The sequence below is a fragment of the Cicer arietinum genome, chromosome 4 (assembly GCF_000331145.2).
Source record: "Cicer arietinum cultivar CDC Frontier isolate Library 1 chromosome 4, Cicar.CDCFrontier_v2.0, whole genome shotgun sequence".
NCBI lineage: Eukaryota > Viridiplantae > Streptophyta > Magnoliopsida > Fabales > Fabaceae > Cicer > Cicer arietinum.
The window spans coordinates 39,878,517-39,891,999 of NC_021163.2; the positions used below are offsets into that span (position 1 = coordinate 39,878,517).

At 35.3% G+C, this 13,483-nt stretch overlaps 2 protein-coding genes across 2 annotated transcripts in view; both read right to left on the minus strand.

Moving 5' to 3' along the window:
• Window positions 1-458: 458 nt before the first annotated feature.
• LOC101496083 (uncharacterized protein At5g39865-like) lies at window positions 459-1,984 on the minus strand. The gene has a single exon (XM_004514669.4). The coding sequence runs from the start codon at window positions 1,684-1,686 to the stop codon at window positions 559-561; it is 1,128 nt and encodes a 375-aa protein (XP_004514726.1). The 5' UTR covers window positions 1,687-1,984; the 3' UTR covers window positions 459-558.
• Window positions 1,985-3,841: 1,857 nt separating this feature from the next.
• Window positions 3,842-13,483, minus strand: part of LOC101495762 (cystathionine beta-lyase, chloroplastic) — a 28,235-nt gene continuing 18,593 nt past the window's right edge. Inside the window, exons 11-13 of the mRNA XM_004514668.4 lie at window positions 12,319-12,426; window positions 12,136-12,238; window positions 3,842-4,332 (exon numbers count right to left, since the gene is read on the minus strand). Coding sequence (XP_004514725.1) covers window positions 4,157-4,332; window positions 12,136-12,238; window positions 12,319-12,426 — 387 coding nt within the window. The 3' untranslated portion in view covers window positions 3,842-4,156. The remainder of the gene's footprint in view (window positions 4,333-12,135; window positions 12,239-12,318; window positions 12,427-13,483) is intronic.

The following is a 13,483-nucleotide window of genomic DNA, read 5'->3' on the forward strand; positions in this document are numbered from 1 at the left end:
ATAAAAATATTAAAACTATATTTTCTAAAGAAAGAAGATTTTTATTTTTTTAATATTTTAAAAATATTAAATATGTACATATATATATAAAATAAAAAATAACAGCAAAGCATATAAGCATATTTTGTTGTCCAAATTATGATGAATTTTGGTGAGTACCCACATATGTGGATTTTATTATCGTCGCTACACATGAAATACTACGGATAAATAAATAAAAAACTAAATCAGATTTTAAAAAGAGAAAAAATAAATAAATAAAATCAGATTTTTAATATTATAGATTTTAGTGTGTTTTTAATTTTAAACTCAATTTTTAAGAATGTTTGAGACCACTTTGATAGTATATCTAATCTATGTAAACTATTTTCCAAAACAAATTTGGTTATTGTTTTGTTGGGATATATGTTGAAAAAATAGAAACAAAAGAACGAGGAATTTAATCGTCGCACCATTATACCATTAATTAAAATAATCATTTTTTCCTCGTAATTAAGTAATAAGAGAAAAGAGAGTATCTATGAGTACACTTAAACCAACTAACTAATCTACTACAAATCATGAGCAGCAAGATGAGCATCTTATCAAACCATTCTCATTACAATCAAAGCATCTTCTCACTTCCCTTTCTTCCTCTTCAAACACTTTCCTACTACCATTGCAATTTGAGCAAGGAACAAACCTTGCATCTCCACACCTCTCACACACAAACCCATAATAATCCTTAATGGGAAACCCTTTCAAAAGATTTCCCAATTCACCAGACTCATTTAGCAACCTGATTTCCTCAGCATTTCCAACATGTTTTCCTCTGATAAAAACATGTGGCAAATTAATTACCATTTTGCCTCCAAGTGCATTTTCCAACTCGTTCTTATAAGATGAGTCCATGGAAATGTCCCTTTCATCAACTGCAACTCTAAATCCTTTCAATATCATCCTAACTGAACAACAATCTTCATAAGTCTTGCGGATACCCCTTAAACTTGTGAAATACAACACTATTCTATCTTCAGCACCATGTAAAATGCACAAATTTTTAGAAAATGAAGAAGACCTCAAATGGCTCTTACTATTAGTAATACTAGATTCAATTGACCTTAATAGATTATTGTTGTTGTTGCTTCCTAGTTTTCTTGATAACAGTGCTCTCTTGTAACTCAAAACAGCATTTGAATCTAAATTAGCAAGCAAAGCTTCCTCAGATAAATATTGCCAAAGTGGCTTCTTTGAAGAGTCCAACGCAGTTACTGAGAAAGAATCAATAAGATTTTTTGAAGAAACAATTGGGGTGTCAAAATTGGACTCATCGTCGTTGAGGCCATCCATGAGTTCCCAAGTGTTGATGACAGAGACAGGGGACAATGACTCTTGTGGCTCTGTTTGGTTCAATTTGTTGGTTACATGGGGTGGAGATTTGGGTTCACAATCACAACTTTTGGAGTTAAAGTTGGAATCTTTTTGGTTAATAAAGAGAAGGGAACCATAGGTGGTTGAGGTGAGGGAGACAAGGTGGTGCGTGTCACCTTTTCTTGTTGGAGGGTGATGCACAAGAGGCATTGGTAGAGACAATGCTTTTGGTATAACTCGTGTTGAAGAATGAGAAGGTGAAACCAAAGAAGAAGAGTGATCCTCCTTAGAGTTTTTAGCAACTATGGTAAGGTTTTTTGAGATGGAACAACCCATGAATGAATTTTCTCAAAATGAAGAAATTGTTGTTTGTGTTCTTGTTTTTATTTATATCTTAGAACACTACATTTTTCATTTCACCACTCTCACACACACACACAACTTTGTTAGGGTTTGTTGTTGTCTTGTTGGATAGACATTAGTGAAATAATAATGGTTGTCTTGTGCTTTAGAGAATGGGAAGAGATTGAAAAGGTGTAATGATATGTCAGCTTTTGGAGGATTATATTGAAAGGACGACATAATGAACAAATCTGTAGTGTTGCATGAAAGAGAGTTTCATTTCAACCTTGAGTTAGGTTTGGGAAAGGTGTGGTGTGTAACAAGATGCATAAAACTCGTTATTAGGAAAAATAATTATTTTACTTAAATTAACTATGAGGGAGAATTTTGTGGAGGATTAGTAGTAACTTGGAGAAAATGGTCAATTCTGTTAGATTAAATATGTGTATGTTTCTTTTTATTTTTTAAGAAATCATCTCTATCTCTTAAAAAAAATGGACATGTTTATTAATATTATTTTAGTGTATAAATGTCTCTTTTTTTTTTAACAATACCTCACTTAACATAAAACACCTAAGACACATAGAGCCTAATGTCATGTATTTTGAAAAAAAAAAGTTAAATATGTTTTTAGTCTGTTTAGATATATAATTTTTATTTTTAGTTTCTTTCTTCAAAATTTTCTTAGAATTTTTGTCCTTCTAAACGTTCTCATACCAATTTTAGTCTTTGTTTTCTATAAGATTTCATATTGCATATTCCAAGTGACTTTTTGTTGTAACATACCATTGATAAGACTTCAAAATATCATTAGTTTAATAATTTAATTATTTAATCTCGAATCTTTATTAATTTATCTATAATTTAAAACTAAAGATTAAATTGTTAAGTTATTAAGTTAATGATATTTTAAAGTCTTAATAAAAACATGTCATAAAAAAAATCAATTAAAACATGCGATGTGAATTTTTGTAAAAATTTATTACTAAAATTTGTAATCGAAAAATTTAGAAGGATCCAAATTGAAATAAATTCTTTAGAAGAGCTAAAACTGAAAGTTGATATATTTAAAGGGACTAAATATATATTTAGAGGACTAAAAAACATTAAATGTAATGTGCATTTATATCACTTATTCACTTTCTCAAAATTAATGGATGTTTCTACTAATGCCTTTATATTACTTATATACTCTAAAAACTATAATAGAAACACTAACATTCAAGCAATTTATTCAACTCGTGAGAATATTTTATCTTTCTTTTGAAATAGTCAATACTAGTAGTTAATTATTAATTTTATTAGAAGGGAACTACTAACATTAGTAGTCTAATTGTGTAAAAAAACATTACTAGTCTAATGAATAATTATTCATTGCAGAGCCTTAGTTATCAAAGTGCCTTCTCCTACCTGAAGCAATTTTGTATAAAGAGCCTAATACAATAAATAACTAGATGTGGCTCTTATGATTAGTTGTGCAGAGCCTCTTCTACTATATCTAACTCATTGGTATTCTGTATATACTATCAGTTCTGATCTTTTGCCAATAAAAGACAGTGAGAGTAAATAAACAAAATAATAATTTTGACCTGCGACTTTCATTTTACTATACTACCTATTTATAATTATTAGACAACATTGGCCTATTTTTTTAATTTTAATTGGTTGTTAAGTTTATTGGTTCTAATGAAGGCATAAGTTATTCATATAAATATGATAAATTAGTACTCTGAGATCATTATAATAAGCAAAACAATTGGCATCGAATATTTGTCACTATTATAAATAAAAATGAACTACTTTTAATTCATTTAATACTAGTATTTCTAATTTACTCTTATTTTAATTAAAAAAAATATTTAATTTTTATAGTTGAGTGTTTGACATTCAAGAAAATAATTTAATAAATTTAAATTATGTTTTACATAAAATCTAAAAAAATTAATTAAACTTAACTAATATGAAAATTAATTAAACTTAACTAATTTTCTTAATAACCGTTAAATTAGTTATTACTTCTCTGACCTTAACTAGGCAATGGAACAATGCCCTGTCACCAGGTACTATTTGACCATTGGGATAATTGAACCTCGTGAACATCAATAGGTACTATTTTTGACCATAGGAATAATTGAACCACATGAGCATGTAGAACCTAATCCAGAAGGCTTTGAGCCTTATTAGCCAACAAGCATTGGCTACTCAAATGGCATTTGATCAGAAAATATGTTTCTAAAAAATAAATGCGTTGATCTTTGGTTAAAGACACGACTACATCTCAATATTACAAAAAAAAATATGGATTTTTGTAACTTGTAAATACGAAAATTACATTAAACTTTTCAGTCCCCACAGGCTCCAGAACCGGGGATAACTATGTTTCCAAATCTTCAACATGTTTCATCAGAACTTAGATATATAGTATTTGTTATCCAATTGGTCCTGGGTGGATATTTATATGAAATTACAGAGGCCCAGTTCTAAATGCATTGTCTAGATCGGCAATCAGATCATCAACATCTTCAATACCAACGGATATACGAACTAGATCTTCGGTTAAACCTCTGGCCTCACGAATTGCAGTAGGTATGCTAGCATGCGACATAAAGCAGGGAAGGCTGATGAGGGATTTTACACTCCCTGCCAATAAGCATATACAAGGTCAGTAGAATAGCATATAAAGCTTTATGATGTCCTTAAATCTACATATTAGCAACAAGTTCCTCTTCAAAACCACTACCATCTTATTATCTCAGTCTATGTTAGAGCCTGTTTAATTTGTTGAAACACTTCTTGTTTTCATTTCCTAAATTTTATGTTAATTTTACTCATTGATAAGAAGGTAAACAATTGTCTACAATTCTAGAAACAATGAAAATGTCAATCAAAGAGTGCTAGCAACACACTCTCTAACAAACACATACCAACATACTCTCTTCTATTGGTTGAAATTGACGTGGGTTACAACAAATTGTGCGGGTCTCATTTAAATTTGTTGAGACCCATGTGAATTTTAACCAATAAAAAAGTGTGCCAAATAATGCGTTGCTAGCATTATTCATGTCAAAAAAGTGTTTTCAATATTTTCGGAAATGCATCTCCATTATCGGGCAATCATCATCTCTTCATGACATTGTTTCACTTAAAAAGTCTTTCATCAAAATAAAATGCACACGCATTTTAGAAAATAAAAACATAAAATGTTTCCACAAAGTAAACGGGGCCTTAGGATCTCAAGTAAACCCATTTATTTACAAGGATAAAATAACAAAGGTCGACTTTAGAAATATGAGTAAAAATGTAACTTCCTAGTTAGTTATTTTAGTTGGTGTTAGACTGTGTCAGTTGGAATTAGTTAGTATTTCAGTTTCCCTATGTATTATAAATAGGGACACTGGCCTTAGGTTTAGATTAGCCATTTGATTTTACAAAATTTGTGTAACTAGAGAGTGCTCTAGTGGAGGAGATTAGAGTTCTCTGTGTTATCCTTTTTCCTTTGTTATCAATAAAACAATACACCTCTCCCCTTTTCTTCTAAGATAGGAAGTACAAGATCCTATCAATTGGTCCGACCTTGTCGTGCTCCTTGCCATGGAATAACGTGTGGCTGCATTGAAGCAATTTTTTGTTGAATGCAGAAGCATGCACACTCCAGCAAATTTGATGATCTGCAATCACCAAGATTGCTGATATGATCGCAAAGCAATCAAAAATATTTCTGTTATTTCATCCAAGGAATCTGATAAAGGTTCAGAGGCCGAAAAAACCAGAAAGGGTTGATTCTGATCAAGATTTACAGACAGAGCAAGAATGACCCAATTCTTGGATGAAAAAGTTGTTTATGTTAGATAATATTATTATATATTAGTAGTAAGGGTATTTTAGACAATTCTATTCTTTTATATATATACTCATTGTAACCCTATTAATTTTAGTTTTGGTTCATTATATGTTATGAAACCCTAGAGTGGTTGTTTCTTTTCTTCCTCTTTCTTCCTTTTTTCATTGTTAACATGGTATCAAAGAGCTTTGGTTGATTTTGGGATCTACCGTAGAGAAGAGAGATACTATTTTGATAGGAAAGACAACCACCAAAAGAGAAAAGAGAAGAGTAACCCTATTCCCGATTTTGTTAAATCAGTCTCAGAAAAACATCGATTGCGCATTCGTTAACCGTTGGATCGGGCTTATTTTTGAACAGCAGGTTCGCAACATTTAGGTCTTCCTCTTCAACGGTCGGATCGGCGAAACGACGTCTGGAGAGGGAGAAATCGGGCTCGCACAGTACCAGATTATCCCTAATTTATTTTGTCTCAGTGATTGTATTTGTCGTATTTTCTTGTCATTATTTGTTATGGCTGATGCTAAGGATGACTCTTTTCAAGCACATTGTCCGAAATTGGGGAGAACACATAAGAAGAATTTTAGGGGGTCATCGTCCAATGTTGTTGCTTTTGCTCCTCCTACCATTGACTCTAGTTCTGGTTCTGTATACCCATCTGAGATTGCTTCTCAAATATCTGATATTGCAGAACAACTTCAAAAACTTCTTGCCACTCAATCACATGCCATGTCTGCCACCTCTTCTAAAGGTTTGAACTCCTCTGGTATGTCAGGTATATCTCCTTCCATATGGATTCTTGATTCGGAAGCATCTCATCATATGACATACGATGATAAATCTTGTGTCTGTGAAACCTGTCTCGTCTGTGTCGGTTATGACTGCTGATGGCACTCCTATGCCACTAGCAGGCGTTGGTTCTATCTCCACACCTAACATGTCTCTTTCTGATGTTTATTATATTCCTAATCTTACTTTGAGTCTTGCTTCTGTTAGTCAAATATGTGATCTCGGTTATTCGGTTATGTTTTCTTCCACTTCTTGTTGTGTGCAGGATCCACATTCCGGGAGGCAAATTGGGAGAGGTTTGGACATGTTTCTGCTTCTAGATTAAAATATTTGGCTTCTACTGGAGCCTTAGGAAAGTTAAAACCCTGTGATATCTCAGATTGTTGTGGTTGTAAACTTGCTAAATTTCCAGCTTTACCGTTTAGTAAAAGTGTTTCCGTTTCATATGCGCCTTTTGATTTAGTTCACTCTGATGTTTGGGGTCCATCACCGGTGCTCACCAAAGGTGGATCTAGATATTATGTTTCGTTTATTGATGATTACACTCGTTATTGTTGGGTTTATCTTATGAAAAATCGGTCTGAATTTTTTGACATTTATCATATATTTCGTGCAATGGTCAAAACTCAACATAATTCTGTTATAAAGTGTTTTCGTTGTGATTTAGGTGGTGAATATACCTCTAATAAATTTTCTGAATTACTTGCTTATGATGGCACTCGCCACCAAACATCTTGTACTGATACTCCTCAACAAAATGGAGTTGCTGAAAGGAAACATCGTCACATTATAGAGACTGCTCGTTCCCTTTTGTTGTCCGCTTCAGTTCCTAGTGAGTTTTGGGGAGAAGCAGTTCTTACTGCTGTTCATGCTATTAATAGAATTCCATCCTCTATCATATCAGGTTTGTCTCCCTTTGAAAAATTATATGCTTCTACCCCTGATTACTATTCTTTGAAAGTTTTTGGTTCTACTTGTTTTGTTCTTCGCCCTCAAGTAGAGCGCAGTAAGTTGTCTTCTCGTTCAGCCATGTGTGTTTTTCTTGGTTATGGGGATGGTCAAAAGGGTTATCGTTGTTATGATCCTCATGCAAGAAAACTTTATGTATCTCGTAATGTTGTTTTTCTTGAGCACATTCCTTTTTACTCTGTTTCCTCTGATTCGCAGATTACTAAGAGTTCTGAACTAACCCATATTGATCCGTTTGGTCCTAATGATAGCGCTTCTAGTGATTGTACTATTGAGAATTGCAGGACAAATACTACTACTCCACATGATGACATCCCTCTTGTCCCCCCGGCTGTCCAACCACCTCCTGCGATTGTTGATCCTCCTCGTTACCCCTCTCGTCAACGTAAGTCTACTCAGTTACCTGATTTTGTCTATTCCACTTACTCAACTTCGTTTGTTTCTTTCTTAACCTCTATTCACAGTTTGTCTGAGCCCTCTTCCTATAAAGAGGCTGTTCTTGATCCTCTTTGGCAGCAGGCTATGGCAGAAGAACTTTTTACATTGCACAAAACCAATACTTAGGAATTAGTACCTCTTCCTCCTGGAAAACGTGCTATTGGGTCTCGTTGGGTATACAAGATCAAAACTAAGTCTGATGGGTCAGTTGAGCGCTACAAAGCACGTCTTGTTGCTAAGGGTTTCTCTCAACAATATGGTATGGATTATGAAGAAACTCTTGCTCCTGTAGCCAAGATGACCACTATTCGTACTCTTATTGCAGTTGCATCTATTCGTCACTGGCATATGTCTCAAATGGATATCAAAAATCCTTTTTTAAATGGTGAGCTTCATGAAGAAGTCTATATGGTCCCTCCGCAAGGAGTTTCTCATAATCAAGGGGAAGTATGTAAGTTAAAAAAGGCTCTATATGGTCTTAAACAGGCTCCTCGAGCTTGGTTTGAGAAATTCTCTACTGTGATCACTTCTCTTGGTTTTTGCTCTAGTGAACATGATTCTGCATTGTTTATAAGGTCCACCACTCATGGTCGCATTATACTTTCTCTATATGTTGATGATATGATTATTACAGGTGATGATGTTAGTGGAATCAATGAGTTGAAATTGCAGTTAGCCAAACAGTCTGAGATGAAGGACTTGGGAACTCTTCGCTATTTCTTGGGGATTGAAGTTGCCTACTCTCCTATAGGCTACCTTCTTTCTCAATCCAAGTACATTGCCAACATTCTTGATCAGGCTCGTCTTTCTGATACTAGAGCAGCAAATACTCCTCTTGAGTTGAATGTGAAATATGCTCCTTCGGATGGTGTTCCTTTACCAGATTCCACTTTGTATCGTACTTTGGTTGGCAGCTTAGTGTATCTTACGATTACCAGACCTGACATTGCTTATGATGTTCATGTTGTTAGTCAGTTTGTTGTCTCTCCCACTACAGTACATTGGGAGCAGTTATTCGGATTCTTCGTTATCTTCGAGGAACTCAATTTTAAAGTCTTCTCTTTCCATCGTCATCCTCATTAGAGTTACGAGCTTATTCTGATGTTGATTGGGCTGGTGACACCACAGATCGTAAATCCACCACAGGGTTCTGTATCTTTCTTGGAGACTCTCTTATTTCTTGGAAGAGTAAGAAACAAGACATTGTCTCTCGCTCCTCTACAGAAGCTGAGTATCGTGCTATGGCATCCACTACCGCTGAAATAATTTGGTTGCGTTGGCTTTTGTCTGATATGGGTATCTCTCTTTCTGAGCCAACTCCGATGCACTGCGATAACAAGAGTGCTATTCAAATTGCTCACAACTCGGTCTTTCATGAACGCACCAAACACATTGAGATTGATTGTCATTTTACTCGTCATCATCTTCAGCATGGAACTATTACTCTACCGTTTGTTTCTTCTACTTTACAGATTGTTGATTTGTTTACAAAGATGGATTCCATTAAACGTTTCCGTTTTTTAGTTGACAAACTCTCGATGCTCCATTTTAATGCATCGTGAGTTTGAGGGGAGATGTTGGATAATATTATTATATATTAGTAGTAAGGGTATTTTAGACAATTTTATTCTTTTATATATATACTCATTGTAACCCTATTAACTTTAGTTTTGGTTCATTATATGTTATGAAACCCTAGAGTGGTTGTTTCTCTTCTTCCTCTTTCTTCCTCTTTTCATTGTTAACAGTTTAATCCACCTTCGAAGGTGATAATCCAATTGGATGGCTGGCTCATGCAGATAAGTTATTTCCCGTCCCGAAGGTGAAGACATTAGAAAAACTGCACATTGCACTCAACAGTATGGAAGGAAAAGCAATTCATTGGTTTCAATTTTGGAAGAAAAAGACCAAGAATCCTACATGGGAGCAGTTTTCACCAACCTTCGTGCATCATTGTGAAGAAGATAATGAAGGTCACCTTTATAAACGCATCGCATCTTGAAAACAAAGTGGTACTGCGAAAGAGTACATCTAAGACTTAACAACTGATTTCGTAAACCAAGACACCATCTGAAGAACAATTCTTGGGGTTTTTCTTGTCTGGCTTAAGTCAAGATGTGTGCGACCTCATGCGCCGGTATAACCTAGATAATTTGTCTTGTGTAATGGAGAATGCACGCGGCAGTGAAAAACACTGCACAACAACCACAGCACTTCCTAAACTCAAAATCACAGCCATGGAGATGCTCATTTTTCAGGAGGGAGCAGCGTATCGCACTTACCAACCACCACCAGTTCAACTTCTGTCAACGGCCCTACCATCAGTCAAAACCCAAATCAACAAGGTTGATGACTTCCTCAAACCGGCTCGACTCAGAAACCTTGGGGTTCACACACTCAAACCTCTCGCAATCGTTGTTACCACTGCAATTTGGCTTTTGGGCCATGGCATCGCTGCCCAGAAAAATCTGAGTGGTGATTCTTGTGGAAGCAGAGAAGATGTTTCTACCACTGGAAATTTTAACACAATGATGCAACCTCAAGAAGTTTTGGTTCAGTGGCAAGGCAAAACACCTGAGGCTGCAACCTGTGAGAGTATGTTAGAGTTATTCAACCAGTTTCCAGAATTTAACCTTGAGGACAAGGTTGTTTCCGGGGTGGGTGGTATTGTTAGGATCACAAGTAAACCCGATTTATAAGGATAAAATAACAAGGGTCTACTTTAGAAATAAGGGTAAGAATGAAACTTCCTAGTTAGTTATATTAGTTGGTGTTAGTTAGATTGTGTTAGTTGGAGTTAGTTGGAGTTAGTTAGTATTTCAGTTTCCCTACCTATTATAAATAGAGATACTTGCCTTAGGTTTAGATTAGCCATTTGATTTTACAAAATTTGTGTCAACTAAAGAGTGGGATTAGAGTCCTCTGTGTTATCCTTTTTCCTTTGTTATCAATAAAACTATACACTTTTTCCCTATTCTTCTAAGATAGGAAGTACAAGATTCTATCAGTCTACTGATAGACATCTCTAGGAAAGGAATGTTAGTTAACAAGGGATGCCCTTAAATAAATCACATGGTTGGCAAAAAAAGCATTTCGAAAATAGAATTCAGAAGCCTTAACTGGAAATCAGCACTCCCAATCAAAAGGTTAAAAAGAAACAAAGATAGACAAATAATGAAGAAATGTTCAAGACATATCCAGATATAGGTGTTAACATCCTAGAGAGGAGGGAAGGAAATGATAAACAAGCCAAATGGCTTAGAGGATTTGATCTTGAAATCAAGTAGTCTCATAACAAACTTGATACCACAGACCACTTGAGTTATTGCTCCTCTATAATGCTGAAGAGTCAGCACACGTGATCTGTTACCACTTACCATGTGAAATATATCCTAACATTTCTCAAGCATCTTGGCCTGTAGATGTCGGTGAACTGTGGGTACTTGGGAAATGTAACCCATTAATTGCTACATTCTCTAGACAATCCAATAAGATTTTAAGATCACTGTCTAAATAGGAAATGATGTGATGGTTTTGTGCACGGAGAAAGAAGCAAGAAAAAGTGTGACTGATTGTGTGATAGGTGTCCAACCAAGTGTGGTATTTAATTAAAGTTATCATGTATAAACTATAAAGTGTGTTAATAGTAAAAAGCAATTCTTATTTTTCATAAACTTCTCTCTTTACTCAATAATTTGCCATTAGAGGGTGACAGTCTGCAACTAACTCAAGAATGATCACTTTGTTTGAGACAATAAAGCTATTGGTCTGGAACCAAAGTAGCATTGTAGAAATTCCATCCAGTCAGTCACAACGGTGGAGTAATCAATAAGTCTTATTCTCAAAAAAACAAAATAAAGAAAATGGAGTCATATCTTCAAGGTAAATAAAGATAACTAATGGGTGGTAGTGAAATGAAGACACCAGATAATGTTCTTAGGGATATAAGCAACCAATGTTTGTGAGAAAGACCAATATCAAAGACAAGCTGTTGTAGCATATAAGAAGTGCTAAAACATCACAGGAAGCTCGGGAAACTTTCAACACATTATTTTCCAAACAGAACAATGTGTGATTGCCACTTCTCAAGAGGAGTTATTTTCAAATTTCAATATCTCAAGGCATAACTATTAATTAACATTTTAGCAAAGTAAAACCTCTGCCAAGAAATTTATATATATATTTGCAAAGTCATTTCTGAAGGTCGATTTAAAAGACCAGTGATTATCGAGTTCAGGCCTAAATAATTATACATCAGTTGATCAAAACAAAAGCCAAACAAAAGGGTGGAATATCACTTAAAATTCAAGATGACCAACCTCTCTTTAGTAAAGGAAGATTCAAGAAACTAGTCTTAATACTAACAACACCAATATGATACAAGAGAACGGTAGAAGAATTATTACCAAAACTAACGGTTATGCTAAAGTACTTGGTGGTTTCAACAATGTGCTTTGAGAGAGCAAGTGAACCTGTCAAAAAGCTTAGCACAGATCCTGCACCTTTTGCCTGGAAAGGGGCATATAGATACATGAGAAAATCAATAATGGGCATAGCAAAAATCATCTGATATTTTGATTTATCAACACCTGAGAATAGTGTAAATCTCGTCCAGGAGAGCCAGGCAAACCAGCATAGTTTACTTTCTTCACTCGCGGATGAGAGGCAAGGAACTCAGCAATTTTCTGAGCATTCTCCTGCAAGAGATTTTAACTCCCAAGTTTAAAATTGAATAAAATAAATGGTTACTGACCAAAGATATATAGTATGCTTCTCCGTGTCTGTGTGTGTATATATATATATATATCGTGTAAGTGTTTATAAAAAATGTTGTGCATAATGATAACAGAAAAGGGAAAGACTAAAAATACAATTTCAAAACTCGAAAAGGAGAATCAAATACACTACAATAAGTTACAATGTTTTGACAGATTTAAGAGCACAATAAAAGGACCTAAAACATCAGCTCAACATTTAAATTTGAAAATTCCTAAGCAATCTCCTCGACAGAGAACTCTCAGTCATTTATATTTCACTAAATTTTACTTTAACAATTATACATATCAAGAAAAATAATATCGATAGAAACAACTCAGGACACTACAATCATTAGATATGTTAAATACTATATTAGAATGTAAATAATATATATGGGCCGTAAGTATGTAAGTATTCTGGCCCGTTAGCATTACTGTAAATTAGGGTTATTCAATACCCTGTGTCTATATAAAGAGATTCCGCTGTGTAGTTGAAACACACGGGTTATTCTATATGTCTCTCAATACTCTTTATATTCAACATGGTATCTAGAGCCAACTGAGAGACAAACCCTAATCGTCAACTACCCGGACGACCCACTGTCTCCGGTGAATATTTCTTTCGGCAAACCGTGTTCTCAAACTCCGGTTTCCCCCTTCTCTCGTTGATACGCTGATTCCTCAACTTTTGTTCAGCCGTTCACGCCCCATCATCGCTGCCATCACTGCCGTCACTGTTTTTGACGAGTTTTTTCGACGAACGACCACTCCAGCAGCATCGTACACCCCAGATCGGCCAAAACCCTTCAGCCGCATCATCAGAACCTCCCTCACACGCCCTCACGCGCCCCCACGCGCTGCCTGACCTCCTGCGCGTGAGATCCACGCGCCGCCCACTACTGCCGCGCGTGACGGCGCGTCCGGCCGCCGTTCACGGTGCCGCTTCTTCCACCGCACTCGCCTCGGCCCCCTGCTTCCATATCTGCCCTCAGTTTTC

Coding starts and splice junctions, on each gene's coding strand:
- LOC101496083 (XM_004514669.4), bottom strand. CDS start 1,686: ATGGGTTGTTCCATCTCAAAAAACCTTACCATAGTTGCTAAAAACTCT.